Here is a 26,612-nt window from a genome sequence, read left to right as displayed (position 1 = left end):
GAGATCACAAACAATTTCCTAAAAATGTATGAAGGAATTTCTATAGAATTTCTAGGAGAAATTTCTGTGAGAATTGAAAGAATTCTTTTGTTTATTTTCTAAAGTATTCATTGGAGGAATTTATGAATCCTTGAATAGGCTTATTAGAGGAATTTCTAAAAAAAATCTAGCAAAAACACTCAATGCATTCCCTGGAGGAATTCCTATGGAATTTCTTGGAGGAATTTGTGTAAGAATCTCCGGAAAACCCTTGCAGTAGTAATTAAATAAATATATGAAGGAATTCTTGCATAAAAAGACCCCAAAAGATTTCTTGTACAAAATTATTTGTAAAATACCTGGAAAAATCAGTTTAGGAATGAATGAATGAAATCAATTGAAGAAACTCTAAGAGAATACTTAAATAAAATCTGAACGATTCCTCGGGCAAATCGCAAGAGAATTACTAAAGAAATCTCTGGAAAAAATCCTGAAGGAATTTTGGGAGCAATTTCTAAAGGCTGCCTTAAAGGAAATCCTTTAGAATTTTGAATAACCTTAGAACATTTCCTAAATCCTTGGAGAGACTTCTGGAGAAGTTATTTGTTTTGATAAGATAGGATATCTGTTTCTTTACTATTTAGCCATTTACGCTGCCATTTTTATCCCACTCAAAACAATGGAATGAAGCGTTTTTGTTCTGTTTCTTTTTTTTTGTATATTTTTTAGAAGTGAGCACGGATTATATAAAAAATAACGTAACAATTCTGGAGGAATCAATCATAAATTTTGGAGAAATAGAATTTTTTTGAAGAGTGCCCAGAGGAATACTAACAAAAATTCCTGAAGGAACTCTTGAGAAAACTCTTAGAGATGGTGGATATTGAAAAATTCGTTAGAGGAAATCCAGAAGGATTTTTCGAAAGAATTCCTACAGAACTCCAACAGAAGTCCATCTAAAAATTTAATTTAATTAATTTAATTTAATTAATTCAATTTCTTCAGTAGGAATCCTTGGAGATTTTGTTTAATTAATGGAGAAATCCTATGATGAATCTCTTAGTAAAAGCTTAGAGAAACTTCTTGAAGAATCCTTGAAGATTTTTTTTTTGGAAAAGGGAATGTTTGGTGGGATTTCTGATGTAATCTTAGGAAGTAATTCTTAAGAAATCTTTAAAAGGACACTAAGATAAATGATGAATGCTTGAGGAAATTCCAAGTTTAATTATTGGAGAAATATCTAAAAGAGTTATTTGAGGGAAGAATTGAGAAATACTTGAAGAATATATGGAAAATCACCAAAGGAATATTAAGAGGATTATCTGAAAGAAACGAAATAATGTTTAAAAAACCCCTAGAAGGGCTTCTCTTCCTCTGAGGGAATCCCGATGTAATTTCTTAGAAGAACATCTGGTTTTAAATGAATCATTGATGATTTTTTGTAGTATTTTTTCTGGAATTTTGAAAGAATTCTCTAGATGATCTTCTAGATGAATCCTCAGAATATAATTGATAGATTCTTGAACTAATATTTAGAGAAATACTCGATGAAGCCTTTGCAAGAATCTTTTGACTTACTCTGTAGTATTTTGAAAACATTCCTGCATGTCTGAGGTGAACCAGCCAAGGGACTGAAAGCCTCATTAATAAGGCTAATTATAATAATATCATTCCTGAAGGAGTGCTTTTAGAGGAGTACCGAATGATATCCTTGCATTTACAACTTAAAAGTTTCTTCAATACAAATTATTCTTCAAGGAAAATTTCTTAAAGAAAAAAGTAAAGCAATCTTTGAAAGCGTTTATAAATGATTATTTGGTGCAATTTCTAAATAAATTGTTAAAACATTTTCAGCATAATTCTTATAAAAAAATCTCGCGCTCCCGAAAAAAAATCATAAAGGAAAACAGAAAATAAGATAAGATAGATAATTTTTAACCCTCCTTTGGCCATCACTGCCAGCATCACTAGAATACTGAGTACAAAAAGCGAGATTTTTTCAAAGTTTCAGAATATAACAGTGAGATTATTCGACACCACCCCCGGCGAAGACTGGCGCTCGAGCCTAGCTATTTAGCACTGTAGTTGGAGGAAATGCCAATGCAGATCCCGTAGCTTCCGGGAAGGTAAGCCCAGCTCCCTGGGTTAGTGGGTTGGTGTCAGGCCCTGCAAGCCAGCCGTAAAAAGACTAGCACCGGAAAATCAACAAGAGAAGAATGCGAACCGATACCAATGGCGACGACCACAGCGACGAAAAGGGACTTGCGATTGGAAGCTCGGTACGTGGAACTGCAGATCTCTCAACTTCATCGGGAGCACCCGCATACTCGCCGATATACTGAAGGACCGCGGGTTCGGAATCGTAGCGCTGCAGGAGGTGTGTTGGACAGGATCTATGGTGCGAACGTTTAGAGGTAATCATACCATCTACCAGAGTTGCGGCAACACACGTGAGCTGGGAACAGCTTTTATAGTGATGGGCGACATGCAGAGGCGCGTGATCGGTTGGTGGCCGATCGACGAAAGAATGTGCAGGTTGAGGATCAAGGGCCGATTCTTCAACATTAGCATAATAAACGTGCACAGCCCTCACTCCGGAAGCACTGATGATGACAAAGACGCATTTTACGCGCAGCTCGAACGCGAGTACGACCGCTGCCCAAACCACGACGTCAAGATCATCATAGGGGATCTAAACGCTCAGGTAGGCCAGGAGGAGGAATTCAGACCGACGATTGGAAAGTTCAGCGCCCACCAGCTGACGAACGAAAATGGCCTACGCCTCATCGATTTCGCCGCCTCCAAGAACATGGCCATTCGTAGCACCTTCTTCCAGCACAGCCTCCCGTATCGTTACACCTGGAGATCACCACAACAAACGGAATCGCAAATCGACCACGTTCTGATTGATGGACGGCACTTCTCCGACATTATCGACGTCAGGACCTATCGTGGCGCTAATATCGACTTCGATCACTACCTGGTGATGGTTAAACTGCGCCCAAAACTCTCCGTTATTAACAACGTACATTACCGGCGGCCGCCCCGGTACGATCTAGAGCGACTGAAGCAACCGAATGTCGCCACCATATACGCGCAGAATCTCGAGGCAGCGTTGCCGGACGAGGGTGTGCTCGATGTGGCCCCTCTAGAGGACTGCTGGAGTACAATCAAAGCAGCCATCAACAACGCAGCTGAGAGCACTATCGGGTACGTAGAACGGAGTCGACGAAACGATTGGTTCGACGAGGAGTGCAGAGCGGTTCTGGAGGAGAAGGATGCAGCGCGGGCGGTAATGCTGCAGCATGGAACCCGACAGAATGTGGAGCGATACAGACAGAAGCGGAAGCAGCAGACCCGTCTCTTCCGGGAGAAAAAGCGCCGCCTGGAAGAAGCGGAGTGCGAGGAAATGGAACTGCTGTGCCGTTCACAGAAAACACGCAAGTTCTACCAGAAGCTCAACGCATCCCGCAAAGGCTACGTGCCGCAAGCCGAAATCTGCAGGGATAAGGACGGGAGCCTCCTGACGGACAAACGTGAGGTGATCGAAAGGTGGAAGCAGTACTTCGACGAGCACCTGAATGGCGAAGAGAATGTAGGCACGGAGGACCAAGGCAGCGGAGGAAATGACTATGTTGGTGCAGCAGAGGACGGGAACGAACCAACTCCCACGCTGAGGGAAGTTAAGGATGCCATCCACCAGCTCAAAAACAACAAAGCGGCTGGTAAGGACGGTATCGCAGCGGAACTCATCAAGATGGGCCCGGAAAAGTTGGCCACCTGTCTGCACCAGTTAGTAGTCAAGATCTGGGAAACCGAACAGCTACCGGAGGAGTGGAAGGAAGGGATAATCTGTCCCATCCACAAGAAAGGCGACAAGTTAATGTGTGAGAACTTTCGAGCGATCACCATTTTGAATGCCGCCTACAAAGTGCTATCCCAGATCATCTTCCGTCGTCTTTCACCTAAAGTAAATGAGTTCGTGGGAAGTTACCAAGCTGGTTTCATCGACGGCCGGTCGACAACGGACCAGATCTTCACCGTACGGCAAATCCTCCAGAAATGCCGTGAATACCAGGTCCCAACGCATCACCTGTTCATCGACTTCAAAGCGGCATACGACAGTATCGACCGCACAGAGCTATGGAAAATTATGGACGAGAACAGCTTTCCCGGGAAGCTGACTAGACTGATAAGAGCAACGATGGACGGTGTGCAGAACAGCGTAAGGATTTCGGGTGAACCATCCAGTTCATTTGAATCTCGACGGGGACTACGACAAGGTGATGGACTTTCCTGCCTACTATTCAACATCGCCCTGGAAGGTGTTATGCGACGAGCCGGGCTCAACAGCCGGGGTACGATCTTCACGAAATCCAGCCAATTTGTATGTTTTGCGGATGACATGGATATTATTGCTAGGACATTTGGAACGGTGGCAGAACAGTACACCCACCTGAAACGTGAAGCAGCAAAGGTCGGACTGGTGGTGAATGCGGCTAAGACAAAGTACATGCTGGTAGGTGGGACTGAGCGAGACAGGACAAGCCTTGGCAGCAATGTTACGATAGACGGGGATACTTTCGAGGTGGTAGAAGAATTCGTCTACCTCGGTTCCTTGCTAACGGCTGACAATAACGTGAGCCGTGAAATACGAAGGCGCATCATCAGTGGAAGTCGTGCCTATTATGGGCTCCAGAAGAAACTGCGGTCAAAAAAGATTCACCCCCGCACCAAATGTACCATGTACAAGACGTTAATAAGACCGGTGGTTCTCTACGGGCACGAGACGTGGACGATGCTCGAGGAGGACATGCAAGCACTCGGAGTTTTCGAGCGACGGGTGCTAAGGACGATCTTCGGCGGCGTGCAGGAGAACGGTGTGTGGCGGAGAAGGATGAACCACGAGCTCGCTGCACTTTATGGCGAACCCAGCATCCAGAAGGTAGCCAAAGCCGGAAGGATACGGTGGGCAGGGCATGTTGCAAGAATGCCGGACAACAACCCTGCAAAGTTGGTGTTTGCTAACCATCCGGTTGGTACAAGAAGGCGTGGAGCGCAGAGAGCACGATGGGCGGACCAGGTGGAGCGTGATCTGGCGAGTGTTGGGCGTGACCGACGTTGGAGAGCTGCAGCTGCAAATCGAGTATTATGGCGGCAAATTGTTGATTCAGTATTATCATGAATTTGATGTTAACCAAATAAATGAAATGAATTATTCGACAGTTAAATGTATAGATTTATCATTGTAAAATATGTACATATTATGTAATTTTCATGGAGGCCTACCAATTTGCTTCCGCACCGGGCCCCCAAATTCCTAGCTACGCCACTGCGGGACAGCTAGTCTTATATAATCGCTAAAAATTTCTAGATACTTACTAAATCGCTTTACAGGAAATTAAAATAGCCATTACCATCATAAAATTAGCAACAAATTTGATAAAAGCACTGGCGTTCTGTTCTCATCCCGGCTTCCTGCGGCGAAACACCAACAGCGAGGGATTTTGCATGGCAGCACGCCACCATCGCACCTCACCGCAGACACAAAGCTTCAGTTGGCGGTTTGTGATGCGGAATAATTGCATTTGCTGCCAGAAAAGTTCAATCCACCGGAACAAAGTCATAAAACCCCAAGATACATCGCTGGGAGAGGCGAACACGATATAAAAACAAGCAATTTCATTCCACGTCCACGTCCACGTTCCAGAGTCGTCCCAGCTTTTCCGTGCCGGGGCTCTGTGCCAATCTGTCCTCCCTCACTCAAGAAAACGTGATATTCTTCTACGTCCATCCGTCCGTCCGTCGTCGTCGTCGTCTTCACAGAACATTTATCAAAGTAATAAAAATCAAAAAGAGAGGAAGAAGCTGGGGAAAATCGGGCGATACCTGGTCTCTTACCTTTTGAACACATCCGGCGAAGGAACCTTTATCCCTGAGGCTCATCGGGAGCGTGTGGATGTTGTGCACTCCGCCCAGGTACAAGCTGTGCGGCAGCGAAAGATGCCAGAATCCGTTCGGCGAGACCGTCATCACTTCTGGCAGCTGATCGATCTGCAATGCGGAAACAAAGCGGAATGATTTTCATCGTTTCTTTCGGCGAGAGGTATAGGTAACGCAATCTGGCGGACAAAATCCAGGATAAAAAATGATGTAATGTGAGATATGGGAGAGGGGGGAAATTTAATTGATAATACAATTTGGTACATTTGGAAAAGATTGCTGTATCGTCGTCTCGACGTAAAACGTAAAATAATTGGTTTTGAAATACATCTAATGCAATTGAACAAATATAGAAAGTTTTATGCTTATACTCTGTGACAGACTAAACAAATTTAACTCAACCCCTTTCTTTTATATGGAATTTTAACGGCAATAACACTGTTGCATTTCCTTTAGCATTTGCGCCCAAATAAAATACTTTAAGCAATACCCTTATCGCTTTTCCAAAAACTCCAGCAAAACTTTCAAGAATAACACAACTGAAGGAATTCCATCTGAAATACTGTAATTAGTTACACAGCAAAAGCATAGTCACGATGCTATAGCCACAGATAAACAGACGTAACACTGCCAACATTTCCTTCGGCCACGCTTTCAACGACCTTTTAAAATCTTCATAGTTGTGACCTTCCCAACCAGAGGGGGGTGGATCGCGTTGCTTTGCATTTGACGTTTAGCGTGGACAATGGATTTCCACGAAAATTGTTTTAGGTGTTCCGTATGTTTATCTGTGGTATATCTCAAAATTGTGACGTGCTGGAACAATTTTAAACCAGGATGGATTCAGCAGCCCAAAATTTGTCAGAGACACAAAACTTTGCTTCCGAAACAAAAAAAAAAATGTCTCGCTGTGTTACAGTTCTACTACAATCAACCTTACCTATTTTTCGTCGCTAATTTACGTGCATGGAAACCTCGGCAGAAGTGCATTAAGATTCGGTATTTCTGGAGAAAAGCTCCCCAAGCACTGACGATTGCTTTCAAGCCGGAAATCTACATGAAAAAGCCATACGCGGAACCGAATATCGATAGAGCCAAGATATTGTGGTGTAACTCACGTTGTAATGGTAGAATTAAGATCAGTGGTGTTGTCGAGATTGCTCTTCAGATAACAACTCTTTTTTCAACCCCCAGTATGAGACAACGCTTCTCAGAAGAAGCGCTCTCATAACCCTTTTAGGACGGAGCACAAAGAAAGTGAAATCTCCATACAAATGGCTCTACTTCGGCTCTCCAGAACATTTAGAATTCCTAACAAAACAACAATCATTTTTCCTCATTTAAAAGAACTACCCAAGTAACCAGTAAGCATTTAAAATAGCATTCCTCCAGCATTATAGTAGTCCTTACGACAAGGCATTTAATGCTAGTTGACCGTATATGCGCCTATAGTGCTACCCCACAGCAGGTTTCGGCAAAATAACGGGCTGTCTAAGTGCAGCACCTTCAGGAACGTCGTATCAAAATGTCAAAAAAAGCGTAACACCTCGTCCAGCAAAAAAAAAAAACAAAAATAGATTTACGTCTGCTTCTCGCTCTCTCAGCGTTCCCGCTTCCTCGTCCTTGCACACTCCAGCTGATGTTAGGTAGTACCTTTTTGCATGTTTTCGCAATTATTGGTGTTTGAACTTACGATCCGGAGATTACTCAATCATGTTTGCTGCTCAAGTTTCTGCTCCACGCTCCAGAATGTGCTACAGGTGTTCCGATGTCGTGCGTTGATTTTATCCCCAATACAGAGAATGATCTGAAACTGAAAACAGCTTCAGTTGCAACACCCAAAACTTGTTTTCATTTTGTAAACAGCACTTTCGTTCCCTCTACGATCTATGGCATATGATTGCCTCTTGCGAATAATCTTATGATCCGGCAAGGTTTCCACCAATCCGGTACATATTTTCCGACGAAATGAGAATGATAATGGCCATGTTCCCAAACCAAACCAGCCGCAGCAATGTTTTCTGCTGTGCCTTTGGGTGAACGGGAAAAACGAATAAGCAACTCAGATGTGCTAATTTGTCATCAGTGGCATAAACCCTGTAAGAGAGAGAGAGAGACAGCATGCGCTGTCAAACGAATAACATGTCTCCCATACTCTTTGATCTTTGCATTTTAAGAGCAGTTGGAAAGCAATCTGAATGCTTCCGAACAAAAACACCTCAAGCAGTTGAAATGCTAATTAACGGTCACAAGCTTTTGAGTAGCACAGCTTATGCTAATTCAAGGCAGCTATGCATTCGAACTGCTTTTGTAGGGCAGGAAGCAGTTGAAATGCTTATTACGGTCTACTGTTTGGCTTATTCAAATGCTTAGTGGTCACCTCGGTACTCTTTATCTTTCTTTTTCTAACTTTAATGAAAGATATGCGACAGATAAAACTTTTTCATGTTTTACGGTTTTTGTCCACTTTTTGTCTATCTTGTTGTGATAAATCCTACAGGCAACGTAAACAGAAGTTTGTTTACACACAAACAAGTATAAGTAATGGCTGAAACAGTACATTACTTCAAACAAAGTCTAAACAGATGAAAAAAATATGCAGATCTGTTACCGCCCAACAGCACAATTGTGCAGGTTATTCACGAAAGGGATAAGCAAAAAAAAATATCATGAGGAGTTTTTATCAATTATCTGCAACCTTTATTTAAATGGTGTGAATGCATTTTCCAATTTAAATATATAAAAACTGCCTAGATGATTTCAGAAAAGAATCTCACAAAAAAAAACCTTTGAAATTTCCACCGGAAATTTATTTACAATATTTCTTCAAAGATTTCTCCAGAAATTCCCTTAGTAATCGAAAATCATCTAAGACTTTTTTCAGAAATTTCACTAGGTAGTTTGCGAAGATTTTTTAAATCTTGCGAGGATTGCTTCACAAATTCCTCCAGTATGTTTTTCAGAAATTTGTCTAGGAATTGCTTTCAAATTTCCAAAAATTTCTCCACAGATTTCTTTAGAAAATTTTCTCAACTTTAACCATTCGAAAATCCCTGAAATTCCCTGAACTGCTTCAGAAATTTCCACAGGACACCTTTCAAAATCAATTGGAAAATATTATTCAAAAGCATTCAACCATGAGTTTATTTAGAAATTCCAGTGCTTTGTTTAGATGTTCTTGTAGAAAACATTTCTGAAAAGGAAGAGGAGTGGAGTGAATTTGGGATATTTTGGAAAATTTTCAGGTTTTGTTTTAGAAATCAGTCCAAAGATTTCTCTAAAAATTTCTCCAAGTATTGCATTGCAAAATAGATTTTCTAAATATTCCCGACAGAGAATCTCGAAGAAAATTTTCCAAGGATCCCTTCAGAAATTTCCCGAGATTTTTTTTAATTTTATCTTCAAAGTTTCCTTCTGAAACTGCTCTAGAGATTCCTTCAGAAGTTTCCCCAAGTATTACTCTAGAAAACACTCCATGCACTTGCTCTGAAATTCCCTCATGGATAGTTTCAGAAATCCTTGCGAGGAGTCTATTGGGAAATCTTTCATGGGTTCGTGCAGAAATTTCTACATGGGATTCGTTCAGAAAATCCGAAATTTAGAATTTCTTCAGAAATTTCTCAAATGTTTCCTTCAAACATCGTTCTAGGGGCTTCTATCGAAGTTCCTGTACAAGTTTCTCCGAGAATTTCTGTAGTAAACCATCCATGAATTTCTTCCGAAAATGCTTCATGGATTTCTTTGTAAAGTCCTTCAATAATAATTTTAGAAAATCTCCCACCGTTTACTTTATTCCAGGAATTTATTCATCAAATATATTATGCATTCGATCACTAATTCCTGCAGTGATTGCTTCAGAAAATTCTCTAGGAGTTTCATTAACAACTGTTCCCGACACTCTTCCTCTATCTAATGTCTCTATTTTAGACAATCCTCAATCACTTTATCCAGAAATTCTAACAAAAAACCCGTTCAGGAATTGGTACAGGTATTCCTTTCCAAATTTCTCTAGGGGCTCCTGCAGGAATTTCTGTATGTATTTTTTCATATCACAAATGTTCCAAATGGAGTATCCATCCACCTCTGAAGCCGATTGTTTGATGGGTGATACCATAGGACATATTCGAAGCAAATTCTCCAACAATCTTTTCAGGAATTCTTTTTGCGTTCCCTGCTTGATTTTTTTAGTGGTAAAAGCTAGAAACTGCTACCGAGATTCCCGTAGGAATTTCACAGGATGTTTCTTTATGTATATTCTCAGAAATTTCTCCAGGTTTTCTCTCACAGATTACATTAACAATTTCTCCTTGGATTATTCAGGACTTCGTTCAAAAATTTCTCCAAAAATATTTCCTTGAAGTTTCTACATGAATTCCAACAGAAATTCCCAGAACATTTTTCTTAGAATATTTATAGATGTTTATGTATTTGTTTTTTTTTCAAATATTTCTCTATGGATTCTCTTAAGATACCTCCAGGAGTTCTTTTAACAGAAGATTGTTTTAGGCATTTCACTGAGTTTTCCCAAAACCTGAAGCACTTCTTGCATGATTTTTTTTTTTCAGGAAAACCCCCTTTGGTTTTTTAGCAGTTTACATTGGATCTCTTGAAATAAGGACCGTATTCGAAGAAATTTGGACAGAGAAAATATTGTATAACTTTTGATTGCGTTCGTGCAAATAGGTAATTTTTTGGACATGAATAGTACACTATGTGTAGCTATTACCATAAAATTTTCATTAAAATCGGATTGGTTTTGGCACAGATATTGTCGATATCATAAAATGACATTTTAGAAAGTTTGCGCACCCATATCAAAAAAATGCTTGGGATATAGCTTTTTTGTTGCCTCGTCAAAAGGTTTGCAAATTTCACTCGATGTTCTTAATATAATGTCCCAACGGTGACTCCCAGATCTCCCATCCTTTCCGTCTAACAAATACCCCAGTCCGTGCTGGTTGTGGGGATGCAGAGGTGATCTCGGTCTTTAGTAGCAACAACCAGCACACTCTAACATTCCTTTCCCTTCCCAACTGACTATAAGGACGTGGCCGGCGCCGTTATTGATCCAAAAAAATATATGAGCTGCTAGAATTGCACTTTGAGAATAAGTGGAGTGTCCCAGCCCTTATTCATTTGGATCTCTGTGCAACTGGTACCAGCTCAGATCAATCACGGAGTAGCAACCATTGACATGTATAGTCAGATTTGATCGTCAATTAAGTGTTAAAAATTTGATCAAAATCGGTTCAGTACTTTTTCTAGTAAATATTCAAAGCTCAAATCGCTTCAAGGTAAATTTTAGGTACTTTTTTTAACAATTTTTAGATTGGTGTGCACTATTTTGACTATACAACTGTCGTGACTGTCAAGATTCTTATCAAAATGTGATACTGTAAAACCTTTATAAAAACAAATGTTACCCAATTATTGAGCCATAATTAATAAATTCGACTTTTTGCGATATATTTCCGTTTTTAACTTTTAAACGGCAGGATCAAATCATATGAAATTTTCACGCAATATTTCTACATGTTTTCTTTACATACAGAATACTTTTCATTGAAATCGGTTCAGTATTTTTGGCCTAAGAGTTGAAACGGAAAAAAGTGACATTTTTCAAAATGTTTGTTTGCCGAAGATTCTCAAATAGCAAGTTCCTTGTTACAACGATATTTCCGTCAATACTCAAACATTTTTGATAAACAATGTATGGTATTAGCTAAGCACAATATACTATTCGTGATAAAAAAATAGTTATTTTTGTGAACACCAAAATCCTCCAAGACTTACTATTGATATTCCTTGAGTAAAATACACGTTAATATAAAAAAAATCTTTGGGTTATGACGTGTTTAGTTTTTCATGCGAGGTGACTATTCTATTGATATTGTTTTTGTATAATATATGAGCATTATAATTGAACTACAATGTTTTATTTTTAGCTACCCATATTATATTCCTAGCTCCCTGTAAGTGATTTCCTTGGGGCACACAATAAAGGGTGGTACGGTCAAAATTTGGTTACACCATATTTCTCATAACTTTAGACTGCGTAAACCAGAGCGTTAATGATTAATCATAAATTTAATCATGATTAATGATTAATGATAAAGATTAATCAAAAATCATTAATCATAATCACAAAAATTTCTCATTTAATCATTAATCATTAATCTTAATCACACTAATTTCGCAATTTAATCATTAATCAGTAATCATAATCATAAGAAAAAAAGTTAATCAATCATTAATCATTCATCACCAAAAAATGATTCATCATATAACATATTTTATTCATTTAAAGTTGGTTTAAATGCTGTTCTAAATATTATGATTTATGATTCTTCTTTCAAAAATCTCCCAGACAGTGTAACCTTATACTTTTGAAACTTCAAAAATATTTTTAACAACAAATATATTTTAATCACTTTCAGTTTTTGTGATTGATTAATCATGATTAATCATGATTTTTAATCAATGAGCCATTTTTAATCATAAATCATAGTCAATAATCACATATAAAACCAAATTTAATCATTAATCATAATCTTTAATCATCCTCAAAATCAAATTAATCATTAATCATAATCAATAATCACTGAAATAAAAATTTTAATCATCAATGATTAATCATGATTAAATTTTTTGTTAATCATGAACGCTCTGGCGTAAACCAAAACAGCTTATTTTTGGACCAGTAATTTTCATTTTCATTTTCATTTTGCAGCATTTGGTGGGGCAATGAGAGCGCAAGACAGTCCAAAGCCAATGATAAGGAGGGGTAATGGCTGAATAGTCTTTGCTGATTACATAAACGCCATAGGATAGGAAAAGGGTATTTTGGTGTGGGATTAGGGTGTTTTTTCAGACTTGACAATATCAATGCTATTCAGATGCAAAATAATTTTAAGGCTCAATAGTGAATCGCGTACCTTCCAAAACCAAAAAAACAATAATCCACAAAATGCCTAGCAAGTCATAGAAAGAAAAAAACGCTCGATTGTTTATTTTGTCAATTATAACAAACGGAAACTTCCACCATATCCGACTGTCGCCAGTCACCCGGAAAAAATGTTCCTTCAGTTCTGGAAAATATATTATCCCCAATTAAGCCTTTAACCGAATTGTCCGCGTGGTCTTGTAGTACCCCAGACAACCAGTCATCGTATAAGATGTTGCATAAGATGATAAAGTGGAGGCCTTATGCGTACATGCCTCCATTTAGGCGCATGTAAAATGCACGCATATCGCCTCCACTTTAACATCTTATGCAACATCTTATACGATGACTGGTTGTCTGGGACCCCTGCTAGGTAAGAACCAGTCATTGCCATACATATTAAATGCTGGACATGACCCCATGGATAGCATTTGCATATATAAAAGCTTTGCTGATGTGACTTTCCTGTTAGGCAATTCTCTCATCTCATGTTTGTCTTCAAAACCTTGTCAAGCTTAGAAATAAACAATACATTATAAAGTTCGAATTCCCATAGAATGAGATCATTCATTCGCACTACAACACCATAGGAGATAATATCACATTGGCTGATTACAGTACAAATGCGAAAAATCTCCCTTTTCCCTCTATCCGCAACCCGGGGACGCGCCCTGTTGGATTTCGAAAGCCTCGGAGAATATTACAAACCTTCAATGGCATTCCCATACACTAACCCACATTGCCCATTCAGGGGTCTGACTGGGCCTATTACCCTCCCTCAGTTTGTAACATTCTCACTAACTTGGAATTATATTTTCCCGGCATGTAAATTACTTCGACAAATGTTCGATATACTATGCAGCAGCATGATCAGTATAACTATATCAGATGACTAGAAGATCTGATTTTTACAGAATTGTTTGCCATTGATTATACATTCAGCTATTCCAATCATCACTGCAAAGCACATCGGCCACATGCCTGAAATCAGAGCTTCCTGGAAGATATATAATCCAAGCCCAGGGCTTTTTTTTGGACCAGTAATGGTACATTATATGTAGCTTATACCATACAATTTTCATCAAAATCCATTGATATATTGATATATAGATAAAACCAACGACCTGCCTTTTAAATTTTTGTACAAAGCGCTCCACAGTAAATTTTTGGCAATTTAAGGACAGTAAAGCAGAATTTTGATTATAGAACTACCAATACTGCTCCGATTTTCATTAAAATTTTACAGTATAATACAATTATAAAAATATGTTCTTAGTTAAATTTTGAGCTATTTTGTATGAATACTTTCAAAGTTGTAGCAGTTTGAATATGAAAAAAACTGACCGGGTGCCACTTAAGAAAATATAACTTTGTATCGGCTAGATAAAATTGAATGAAATTTTTACACAACATTTTGACATGCATTCTTTACTAACAGAAAAATTTCATTGAATTCGGTTAACTTTTTCTGGCTATATGAATAAAACAGTAAAAATGTGTTCTTATTTTTGAATCCTCTTTGTACAAAACTTTAAAATTGCAGATCTAAGGATTCAACAATATCTCCGCAAATACTTAATCAATCTTGATGAAAATTTTATGGTATAAGCTACATACAATGTACCATTACTGGTTCAAAACTCAGCTATTTTGGTGTACGCAGTCTAAAGTTATGAAAAAAATTGTATGACCAAAATTTGACCGTACCACCCTTTATAGGAGTGCTGTGATTTATAAGTCTTGAGAAACCTGCTCTAAATTTACCATGACAGCACCGATGAAGATACTCAATGTTATTTCAGGTGGTGTGCCTATGGAAATCTTAAAGACTACCTCCTGTTGGAATAGCTAGTTTGAATAGTATTTCAGGAAAGAAAAAAAACTTGAATTGGGCTTCCAGGGAATATTCATTTATTATGTTATATGCTAAAATAACCTGTTTGAGATCCTCTTCTTGCGTAAGTTACGCTTCTTGCATGTTATGACAGTAAACATAGTTGAAAATGCACAAATTGTAACAAAAAAAAAAATGCGACGAAGTTTTTCTGGGATTTGAATTCACAGCTTCCCAATTCGATAGGCAGGACTCGTTAACAAAGAACGTCACAAAACAGGCAGGGAAGTGGAACCATCTCGACAGAGCTCCTATTTTTTAAAAGACACGGACAACGTCTTCAGCTTTCGGCTGTACAGACTGTTTTAAACTTAACATTAGACAACGGACAACGGAGCATGCACCAGTGGAAACGGGGAAGACTATTCTCACGAAAAGTTTCAACGCCCGAAGCGAGAATCGAACCCTCATCCCATAGCATGGTGCGATTATAAGCTTGGTGACCCTAACCGCACGGCTGCGAGGCTCCACAAATTTGGGCACTTTTCTGCTATAACTCAGTCAATTTTGAACGAATTTACACAATTTTTGGAACGCGGTGAGATAGGTATGGTATCTTTTCAAAATTCCAAGGCAATTGGTTTGGAATTGACTAAGTTATAGCGAAGACTGCCCAAAATACCGGCCACTGCCCAAGTGGTTCGCTACCCTACCTAACGATTGTATGGGTGATCATTTAAAAGCCCCCTTAGATTCAATATTCGCCGCTCTTCTTCGCCGCCCTAGGCTCTGCTTCGCATTTTTTTATACTCTTTCCATCTTCTGAGTATTCTGGGAGAATGTAGAAAGTGCACATCTCAGAACCGCAGGAAATGTAAAGTTGCAAAGAAGAATGTGAGTTCTTTTCTTACATGTACCATGGTATAATTCGTTTACGGTTTCTGTCTAGGTAATTGGAAAATCGTGTGTTCAAACACCAACATAATTGGGTTTGTTCTCGTCATTCCACTATTCAGCCCTATTTTCAATAAATTTGTGCATTTGGACCTCAGGTTTTAAATACGTTAATAACATTTTACTCGTGTAGTTTGTTTTGGTAGAACATTCAAAATTTTTCATAAACTTTATGTTCCTGTTCCTGGTTCCATGGACCTCATGGAAATGAAGTTGGAGTACAGTATGCGGCATGAAAAATTGCGCAAGTGTTTTTCAACTTTATACCTCATTTTCGTCTATTTGACGACAACCAATCCATGTTTTACGTTCCATGATCTCAAACAGGCTTATTATCAGAAAACTTATTAGAAGTTTTTTTCACTTTGGTCATTACAATTACAAGACAGCGCCTGAAGCTGAAGACAATCAGTATTATCAAACCACAAAAATGTAAACGGATTGCTAAATTTCACATCTGAAAAAATAAATAAATAAATTTAATCTATATCATCAAATGTATGTGTTGTTTTCAACTAGTATATGAAATTACATGGCTCTGGATTAATATGCCTTGGATTTTCATCGAATTAATGTCATTCTTCAGTATATTAGCCATTTTGTCTTATTAGGCGCGTAGTTTTACTTTTCCGGCTTACATTATCACAAGTTAAAAATCAAATATATTTCTCTTGATTTTCTATAATAAGCATTTAGACATTGACTGATACACTATCATGAAAAAATAGTCATATATACACCAAATTTAGCCTGTGATAGCTCTTTGAAGTTTTCGCATTTTTTCCAGCTGCACCCTGTAGAAGGGAAAGGTCACATTTATCCAAAGAGAGGGAATACTTTCCTTCTCTCTTTAGTGTTACGTAACCTATAGACGTCGTCTAAAACGCCAAATGTCGCCTTACTATTGTAAATGGTTATCACAGGGTAGCACCAGTGGACGACTAATTGACTAATTTTATCAGTAGCTAAAACAAACTGTACATATATTTAACACAGTTTTCACATATACCGTATGTACTATGCGAAAGTGAAAATTCCCTATCTAACATTTTCCATTACTTCTACGAAAATGCACCAAAAATCAATATATTATCCCTAATTTGAGTTTTATATGATAGAATTAATTGGTCTAGAGCTGTCTAGCAATGAAATCGTAATTAGGATTTTTACCTATCATTAAATCAAAAATTTTGTATGCGATTTTCTCTGATCAATGCAATTGTTACTTACGGTGTTTTGTAAAGTTAGGCTTGATATGTAAAAACGACCCAATATTCACACATTTTCAATACCATGAATTACCTTCAAAACTGCCAGGCGCGACGTCCTGGAAACTTTGATCGTGTGCCACTGTCCCATCGTTAACGGAAACTCACTCCTGGAAAAACAAAATAAGCAGAATGGTTCAAATATTAGTGTAATGTAAATTAACTGTTGTATTATTATAGTCAAATTCATGCCGCGCTAGATAAATTGAAAAAAAAATGTGAAATATTTAATACTTGCTGTACAATGTAAGATAGTGGTAGATTTTTATAGTATTGTAACTCTAGTAACTTGTGATTATGACATTTTCTGCAATGTGATATACATTCTGTAGCTGCCAGTGAAACTAATAATGAATACAATTTGCATACGAGAAAACACTTGAAAGTTAAAACACTTTATCCATCCTATTTTCTTTATAAAGTCATGAATGTTTCTGAAAAAAAAAATCAAAACACATTTGAACCCGGTTTTGAGGCGGATCGATCGTATGAAAAATTCCTGGAATTACAGGAGAAATTTCTAGAGGAATTAGAAGGAGTATTCCAAGTGAGTATTCTCGAAGAAATTTGAAAAGGAATTCCTAGAAGAGTACTAAGAGGAGTTTTTGGAAAAATCTTTAGAAAAAATTCTAAAGAAATCCCTGGTAAGTTTTCTGAAAACATTGTGTTCTTTAAGGGTATTCACTCCAGATTACTGCATCGTCCGAATCTCGCACCCAAAAGTAAACGAAATCCAAAACTTCATAATAATTGTAACTGTGTTGGCAAAATCACCAAAAGAATTTAATGAGTAGTGCTGTCATTTTTTTGTTGCGCATGATTCATTCAAGTGTTGCATGCTTGGTTGCTTAATAACTTTCTCTAGAATTCTTCCGATGTTCATTTTCCTCCGAAATGTCTTCTAAGACTTAGGAACTCCTTCAGAAACTCTCTCTGGAATTCACCAGAAATTCGTCTAACAATATTTATCGCCAAAAAAGTTTGCAGTATTTCTTTCACGAATGTTCGCAAGAATTTCTCGAGCTATTCCTTTTCTTTGGATTCTTATGAGTTCTCCAAGAATCATTCCTGGAATTCCTACAAACAATCAATTCCCCCTAAGAATTTGGGATATGTCCTTTGAGACCTTCAAAGACATTTTAAAGAATGTTTTTCTCAGGCAATTCTTCCAAGGGTATTCCGAAAATTTGTGCAAATATTTGTTCTGGAGTTCTTTGAAGGAATCATCCAGGGTTACTTCCAGGATTCTTCTGGAAAAATCTCTAAAAAAACTATAGAGAAATCTTTGGAAGAAATCCTGTAGATGTCATTGGAAGATTCACTGGAAGTACCTTTGCAAGAAAGTTTTAAACATTTCTAGAAGAAATGTTTGGAAAAACTCCTGAAGGATTCTTTGGATTAATTATGATAAAGAAATTTCTGATTCCTTTTATTAAAATGATTCCTTTTTTAATCCACTGAAGGATTTTTTTCTGTGGAGTATACCCTGGAAGAATATTTGAAGAAACCTTTGTAATGTTTTCGCCATGAAACCTTCAGACAATTGGCTTCTTCAACGTTGTTGAGATAATTCCATATTCTGAATCTGCATGCCACACTAAGCCTAATTCCATTTTTTTTTATAAATTTTGATGCCCGGGAACCTATTTTAAAATCCGTTTGAAGCTTGTATGGAAGTGATTTATCGCATCACCCCTCGTCGCATATTGTACTGGGCAGAGCTGGAAGAATCTTATGTCAGTTTGGCGGAATTAATGGAAAAAATACCAGACAAGCTTTTTGAAGATTTCATGAAAGATTTCTTGTACGAATGTCCGAGGAAATGCCGAGGGGATTCCTTGAAATGCTTATCGGGGGAATTCTTTGATAACTTCATGGACGAGGACTTGAAAGATTTCCTAGAGAACACCCAAAATGGAAGGGTTTTCGGTGGGATCTTTTAAATTCCGAACAATTTATTAGGAAACCACTAGAAAAATTTCTGCAGAAATTCTACGAGACATTCTTGGAAGAATTTAGAGGAGTCCTCGTAAGAAGTTTCGGCAAATATTAAAAAAAATTATTGCATATGTTGAAACAACTACTGAACAATCCATTCAAATCAAACATTTCTTGTAAGATTCCCTATGAACATTCCTGGTTGAATCCTTGGTATGATTCGTAGAGAACTCAATGATGGGAAATCAAGGAAAAATCCTCGGAAGATTTTCTTGAAGAATCCTGGGTAGAGTCACAAAAGGGCCCATTAAAGAGCTACCAGAGAAATCCCTAGAAGATTCTCTGGAGAATTGGTGGAAAATTTCCTGCACAATTCCTGAAGGAATCACAGAAGGTTGCATGGATGAATTCTTGGAGGAATTTCTGAAAATATTTTTATAAGATTTTCTCGAGCAGTCCAGGAGGGAAAATCCCGGAAGAGCCCTTCCACGAATAACCGGAGATATTCTTATAGAAATGTCTGGGTTGAATTTATTCAGGATTTCTTGGAAATATATGTGCAACAATCTTTAAAAAAAATCAGAAAAAAATATCCGGAAAAGTCCTAGGAAGAACTCTGGAGAAGTTTTAAAAAGAATTCTTAGATTAACCTTCTGAAAGTCGCGTGATTTGCTACCACCGTTAACACCATTATGATGCTTCGAATAATTCCGGGAGAATCTTAAGGCAAGTTTTCGAAGCAGTTTATGGAACAATTGCTGGAGAAATCTGTTGAAGCATTTCCGAATAAAATTCTATAGATTCTGGAGAGAGTTGCTCGAAGAACTCTGGAAAAGCCAGAAAAGTTTTTTTTAAGTATTTCTGTGATGATTCTTGAAATATTTCCTGGATTTACTCTTAAAAGGATTCCAGGAAGAGTTTACAAAAGAAATCCATAAGGATTTTTTAAACAAAATCCAGCATGTATTCTTATTGGAATTTCTGAAATTATTGTAGTAACTCCTAGAGCAATCGTTGAAATTATAAAAGTCTCACGCATGCCGGATGAACATCAAGCGGAGATGATATGCACAGGAGAACAAGGAACAGGCTAGCGAATCCATGGCAGGCCGTGGGTGCAATGGGTGTTTGCACATTGGAGGATGTGCAGGGAATCTAGGGAATTCTGGGTGTCTGGAATCGACGGGTTCAGGACCGTGTCCAGTAAGTAAAGGTTCTTCATTTGTCGTACAAGTACATAACATGGAAACAAATAAAACCAGAAAAATCCAAAGTATGCCAAGCTGATTTTATTCGTTCAGTATTCTTCGTCTATGAGTAAAAGTCGTATTTTTCCACATGTTGCTTGATTTGATCGTTGGACTGTTGCCGCGAACCAGAAGTAGAAGCCTCGCACATCGTCGAGATGCTAACGCTGTCAAGTGTTTCCCCATTGCTAGCACTATTATACGAATCCGTTTCCATGTCGGCCACTTTGAAAACTCCTTCCGGATGTGGTTCGTCAGGGGTGGCATTTTCCAGCGAGTACATTTCCACATCAGTAAATGTCGAACAGGAATCCGTTGATGAAGATTCCATAGCCATCAGCGGCTTGGGACTTGCGTCCGTTTGTGTAGGTACTTGTGACTTCCCGGAGGGTAAGAACATATCAGTTCTTTCGAGGGAAGATTCGATCTGATTCAATTCAGCGGTTTGCTGCACTAATCCCAAGAAAATAAGAGATTCACTTTCGTGCGGGTATCGAGTAAGTTGGCCTTTGTTGGCTTTCTGCTGATACGAAAATTTGGCTGTGGTTCCATCAAGTTTTCGCTTTCCGTAATCCATTTGTTCAGGAAACAATTTACGAGGAACGAAACAAACAATTTGACAGTGATTCTAAATGGAGCCTACTAGATCTTCTGGGACCTAAATACAAAGCTAAGCCTGATTTTGTGAGGTCAAGACTTGTGGTTGTATTTTGGACAAGATTTTGGATTGCAACGGTGGAAATTTTTACTGTAGATCCACCGTTCCAAGGATTACTCCTTACCGTATAGGGTAGCGAACCACTTGGGCAGCGGCCGGTATTTTGGGCACTCTTCGCTATAACTCAGTCAATATATGCGTATCTCATCGCGTTTCAAAAATTGTGTCAATTGGTTCAGAATTGGCTGAGTTATAGCAGAAAAGTGCCCAAAATAGAACCCCTGCCGAGATGGTTCCACTTTCCTTTGCAAAGTAGGTAGGGTCTGGGACCATTTGGGCAGGAGCACCTATTTTGGGCACTTGCTGCTCTAACTCAGTCAATTTAAAACCGATTGACTTGATTTTTGAGACACGATCAGATACGCACAGCATCTAGCCATGTACAAAAATTCAAGTCAATCGGTTTGAAATTGACTGAGTTAGAGCAGCAAGTGCCCAAAATAGGTGCTCCTGCCCAAATGGTCCCAGACCCTACCAACAAAATAAAGCAGTATTTCATATCCGTATCACAAACGATAAAATTTAATTGTTTCTCGCCATAGACTCCTTCTGCTAAATAAACGCTGGTTACTTCGTCAGCCATGTCCGAGTTTTAGAATGACCCAACAGAGCTGTAACCGAAAAGCACTACCACCACCCATAACGAACCCATTCAAAACGCAACGCTGCTAGTAAAAGCACCACTTCATGACGCACCATAGGCAGGTACCGTGCTCAAAACAACGAACAACTGAAATTCATGTTCGCACGGTGCACAACAGTAAAACATAAACTTTTTAAACCTTCTTTGCCAGAATTTTCCGGAACGTGCTACAATCGTTTTTTCCAGGTATGTATGTACCCACCAGAGGAACCACTAGAGTTTAGCAGTGATTCGATACATGGCATGGATTGCCGGCAGCTGGCCACCACAACACAGTTCCACAGTATGTCGTCCAGTTGTGTGACCAATGAACAATAATGACTATCGGTGTTCCATGTAGGTACGGGAAACGATACTAACCACGCTCGAAATAGGCTTTTGGTTGAAGCCAGAGGCGACAAAAATGAAACCGTAAAACGTCCTCCGCTGGCTGGTCAACCGAACGATGATGGTGATGGCTCTTGGTGTCTGGACCGGTTCGGTTGGTTGGAGAGATGATTTCTGTCGTTTAGTTTCTAAATTTATTGTACTTCGGCTTGAAAAGTGCTTCATTTGAGGCTTTGGATTTGGAGTGCAGATAAGGGTCATGCCTCTTGCAAGCCAAAGTTAGAGTTAAAATGATTTAGAATGGTACATCCTACCGCACTGTGAACGGCAGATGAAAGCTTTAGAAGGCAATTGAGAAATAGATTTGGCAACTGTTAGATGACACTCAAAAACTCAACAAACTAGGAAAATTGGTAAGTTCGAAATCGTAGGAGAGCGTACCACATAGTGAGTCGACAAGGAGCGTCCAACAAAGCTCTGGTACTCACAAGTTCCAACCTCATGTTTCCACGGGTCAATCGATGACAAAGACCACAAGCTAATACATAGTTGCTTGAATATTTGACTATTGACTATTCCTACAGGAGTTCCTTGTGGAAGGTGAATATAGAACGAAACCACACCTTAGGTATACGAAAAACCCATACCAAGGGGGGGGGGTCTAAAATTCCAAAATTTTGCGTGACGTACTAAATGGATGCCCCCAAAGCAGAAATCTGAAGAACCAAGTATCGCACTAAACTGAAAAGTTGATCAATTGATCACCACCAGCGGGTGACCAATCGATCAACTTTTCAGCTCGGTGAGATGTTTGGTTCATAAGATTTGTACTTTCGAAAAATCCAAGGTGTGGCTTCCTTCTGGGAATGGAATGCCCCAGTTTTTTTTTTGGTATGCATCTGAAATTCTTCCAGTAGGTCCATCAGGAGCTCCTCAAGTCATTTCTTAAAGGATTTCTACAGCAGGGCCGTATTACCGTATTACCGTACGGGATTGGGCTGACGGGTCCCAGATTTTCATGAAACTTTTTCCGCAGGCAGGGCTCATGCATATGTGAACAAAACAAAAAAAAAATGAGAAAAATTCAGGGTCACCTATTTTTCCGGAAAACTCAGGTGGAAATTCTTTCTTTTCCCCTGACACTACTTACTTTGAAAAATCATAGCTCAAGGACGAAGCATCTAAGAAACAAATTTTTTTTTTTAGAAAATGAAAGCAAACTTTCTCAGAAATAAAAAAAAAAATGAACTGGAAAAAAGTTTTCCACAAAATTTTCCACAGTTGAGAAAATTCGTAAAGAAAAGCCGGAAAAACTATGTCCGAACTCGTAAAAAAATTTCAAAAAAATATTTATCAGAAGGATATTCCATAAGCTTTAATCGCTGAAATTTTTGGATACACTTTTTTTTCTTGAGTTTTTTCGGCTTTCTTTTGAATTTTCTCAACGGTGGAAAATTTTGTGAAAAACTTTTTCCACTTCATATTTTTTTTTTGATTCCTGAGAAAATTTGCTTCCATTTTCATTAAACAACTTTGTTTCTACGATGATTCGTTCTTGAGTTATAATTTTTCAAAGAAAAGGCTTATATGATACATTTGGACATTATTCAACAAAATTGGCCATAACTCAAAAACGAAAAAAAAAAAAATTTTTTTTTTTAAATTTTCCACGAGATCGGGCATTGTTTTTTCGGCTTTTCTTTACGAATTTTCTCAACTGTGGAAAATTTTGTGTAAAACTTTTTCCAGTTCATATTTATTTTTTGATTTCTGAGAAAATTTGCTTTCAATTCTTAAAAAAACTTTGTTTTTATGATGCTTTATTCTTGAGTAATGATTTTACAAAGTAAGTAGTGTCAGGGAAAAACAAAGAATTTCCACCTAAGTTTTCCAGGAAAATAGGTGACCCTGAATTTTTCTCTGTTTTATTATTATTATTATTATTATTTCTTTGTCTTCGATATAAATCGTACAGACTGATACCTAATTTTAAGTTATAGCTTATTTCTAAAATTCTGCTTCGTCATACCAAACTCAAAAATGTTACTGGCTTCGTTGAAAACCCTTATGCAGGAGCTCAGAGGATTGTTATGGCCGTAGCCTGTTCTATGTCCCGGAACAAAGAGAAAATCGGTATGACGTAGCTGACGAAGCGGTGCATTCAACGAGAGTTCCAACAGGAGATCAGGGCTGTCAATGTTGTTCTGCAAAATGTCGAACACGACTAACTGCTGAAGCTTTTTGCGCCGGTCAGAAAGCAGCTCGAGATCAATCAGGCGGCAGCGAGCAGGATAGTCAGGGAGGCATTCGGGATCATTCCATGGTAGGTTGCGAAGCGCAAAGCGTATGAATCGCCTCTGGACACGTTCAATGCGTATGATCTGCGAAACGTGGTACGGGTTCCAAACCGGGGCTGCATATTCTAGGACGCTACGCACCAGAGCACAGTAAAGTGCCTTAAGCGTGTACGGATCGGTGAAATGCGTTGCGTTACGGCGGATGAAGCCTAGTACGGAGAAGGCTTTCGCAGTTGTTACCGACACATGCTCGTTGAAACGAAGTTGGCAGTCGATCGTCACCCCCAGATCGCGAATTGACTGTACACGTTCTAGCTGGATCGCTCCCATCTGGTATTGGTGCATCATCGGACTGCGTTTACGGCTAAACGTTATAGCCTTGCATTTTTTAATATTCACGTTCATACCATTTTCGTGACACCAGCGCAGCAGCTCATCTATGTCCATCTGGAGTGCAAGGCAATCTGAAAGTGTGGCAATGACTCTGAAAATTTTCATGTCATCCGCGTACAGCAGTTTTCCTGAGGAGATCCGAGTGCACAAATCATTGATAAACAGCACGAAGATGAGGGGGCCTAGGATACTGCCTTGTGGAACGCCAGATGGTATGTCAAATGAACTCGAGGTTGCAGAATTTACTTTAACAAATGCTTTGCGACCAGAAAGGTACGACATCAGCCATTCAGTAAATCAATCAGGAAAACCAATGTGCTTGAGTTTTTCAACAGCGTACTCATGGAGAACAGTATCGAATGCCTTTGAAAAATCTATGTAGTTTGAGTCTACCTGCTTTCGGTGTTCTATTTCTTTAAATAGTGCGGAAGTGTAGCATAATAGGTTTGTCGTGGTAGAACGATGCGGTACAAAACCATGCTGGAACTCCGAAATAAGCGGTTTAGCAGCGTTAAGCATCATACCGTGAACTAGAGATTCAAAAATTTTCCCAAGGCTACAAAGAATCGAGATGCCACGGTAGTTTTCAACATGACTCAATGTTCCGGTTTTGTGAATGGGTATCATGAAGGCAGTTTTCCATAGGCTTGGAAAGGTTTTTTCTTCTAAAGAACGGTTGAATAACATCGTTACAGGCACCACCAACGATATGGCACAGTTTTTCAACAGTAACGGAGGCAGACCGTCAACGCCAGCACCTTTTGAAGCGTCCAACATTGTCAGTGCTCGCAGTACTTCGTCATGGGAGAAATTAAAAGGCGGTAGATGAACATTATAAGACGGCACTTGACTAAAGCACCCTGAATAAACTCGCGGGGGCGTCGAACTATACACGGTTTGGAAAAAACTGGAGAACAGATTTGCGGCTTCCTCGGGTGTGTTGGCCGTGACTTCGCCGTATGTTCATATATTCATGAGCCCTGCCTGTGGAAACATTTTCATGAATATCTGAGACCCTTCGACCCAATTTGTACGATAATAAAAATAAATGCCCAACAGTTCCTTTTGAAATTCTTCCAGAAGCACTTCCTGGGTTTCTTCCTAGAGTTCTACCAGAATTCCTTCTGTGATACTTCTGAGAGTTGATTCTAAAATTGTCTCAAGCAGTTTCCCAAGAATTCATAAGAGTTTTCCGGAAATTCCTCCAAAATAACCCTGAGAATTTCTTCAGAATCTACACAGCACTTCCACCAGAAGTACCCCGAAAAGTCCTTCAGGAGCTCCACGAGAATTCCTCTAGGAGTTCCTAGAAAATTCCTACAGGAGCCCCATCTAGGGTAACCAATATAATTTGGACCCCCATATATTTTGGACCCCCTGTGTCCTTTTACCACAACTTACACAGGTTTAATGATGAGATGAAGAAAATTTTTAGAATCATTCGCTAAATAAGATCGCTCTGCACGGGCAGCAATCATTTCCTCACTGGAAATATCCTTATTTGCCTAGCTCATCATCCGTGCGAGTGTCGCATCATGTTTACAAAAAGAGATTGCGGTGCTGAGGAAACTTGCAGATGTAAACAAAAACGTTTATCATTCTAGCGCATTAAATTCGCAAACTTCGTCTTATCAGCCTTTGTCAATCAAGTAATTAGGATGAGATCCAGCATATTCAAGCGGCAAATTCTTCCAAAATAGTTTCAAACGAGTTTATACACCGGGTATCCAAAATATATACTGAAGAGGGTCCAAAATATATTGGGGTGTCCAAAACAGTGAAAACTGATGCTTCAAAAATCAGTTATTTTCATCAAATTTTCAGCCAGAAATGACCTTGTGGGTATTTTTAACGAACAGTGGAGGCTTTTACGAACATACTAACATCATCATTATGTGTAAATACCCTCTGAATCTGTTTGATTTTGAATTCAATTCAAACCAATGTCCTCTAGGGGTCCAAAATTCAACCGTTACCCTATGGCTTTCCCAGGAATACTTCCAAGAAATAAACATGAGTTCCCCAGGAATTCCTCCATAAATTCTCCGAGAATACCTCCATGAGTTCCCTAGCAATATTCCTCCTGAAATTCCCAAGAAATTCCTCCAGGAGTTCCCCAGGAATTCCT

At 38.8% G+C, this 26,612-nt stretch overlaps 1 protein-coding gene across 1 annotated transcript in view; it reads right to left on the bottom strand.

Moving 5' to 3' along the window:
• LOC109430547 (uncharacterized) overlaps positions 1-26,612 on the bottom strand; it is a 776,197-nt gene that overhangs the window by 69,982 nt on the left and 679,603 nt on the right. The window contains exons 13-14 of the mRNA XM_062852938.1: positions 16,956-17,031; positions 5,881-6,033 (exon numbers count right to left, since the gene is read on the bottom strand). Of these exons, the coding sequence (XP_062708922.1) occupies positions 5,881-6,033; positions 16,956-17,031 (229 nt within the window). The remainder of the gene's footprint in view (positions 1-5,880; positions 6,034-16,955; positions 17,032-26,612) is intronic.

Source organism: Aedes albopictus, chromosome 2 (genome assembly GCF_035046485.1).
Source record: "Aedes albopictus strain Foshan chromosome 2, AalbF5, whole genome shotgun sequence".
Lineage (NCBI taxonomy): Eukaryota > Metazoa > Arthropoda > Insecta > Diptera > Culicidae > Aedes > Aedes albopictus.
This window is presented reverse-complemented; position numbering and strand designations above follow the sequence as displayed.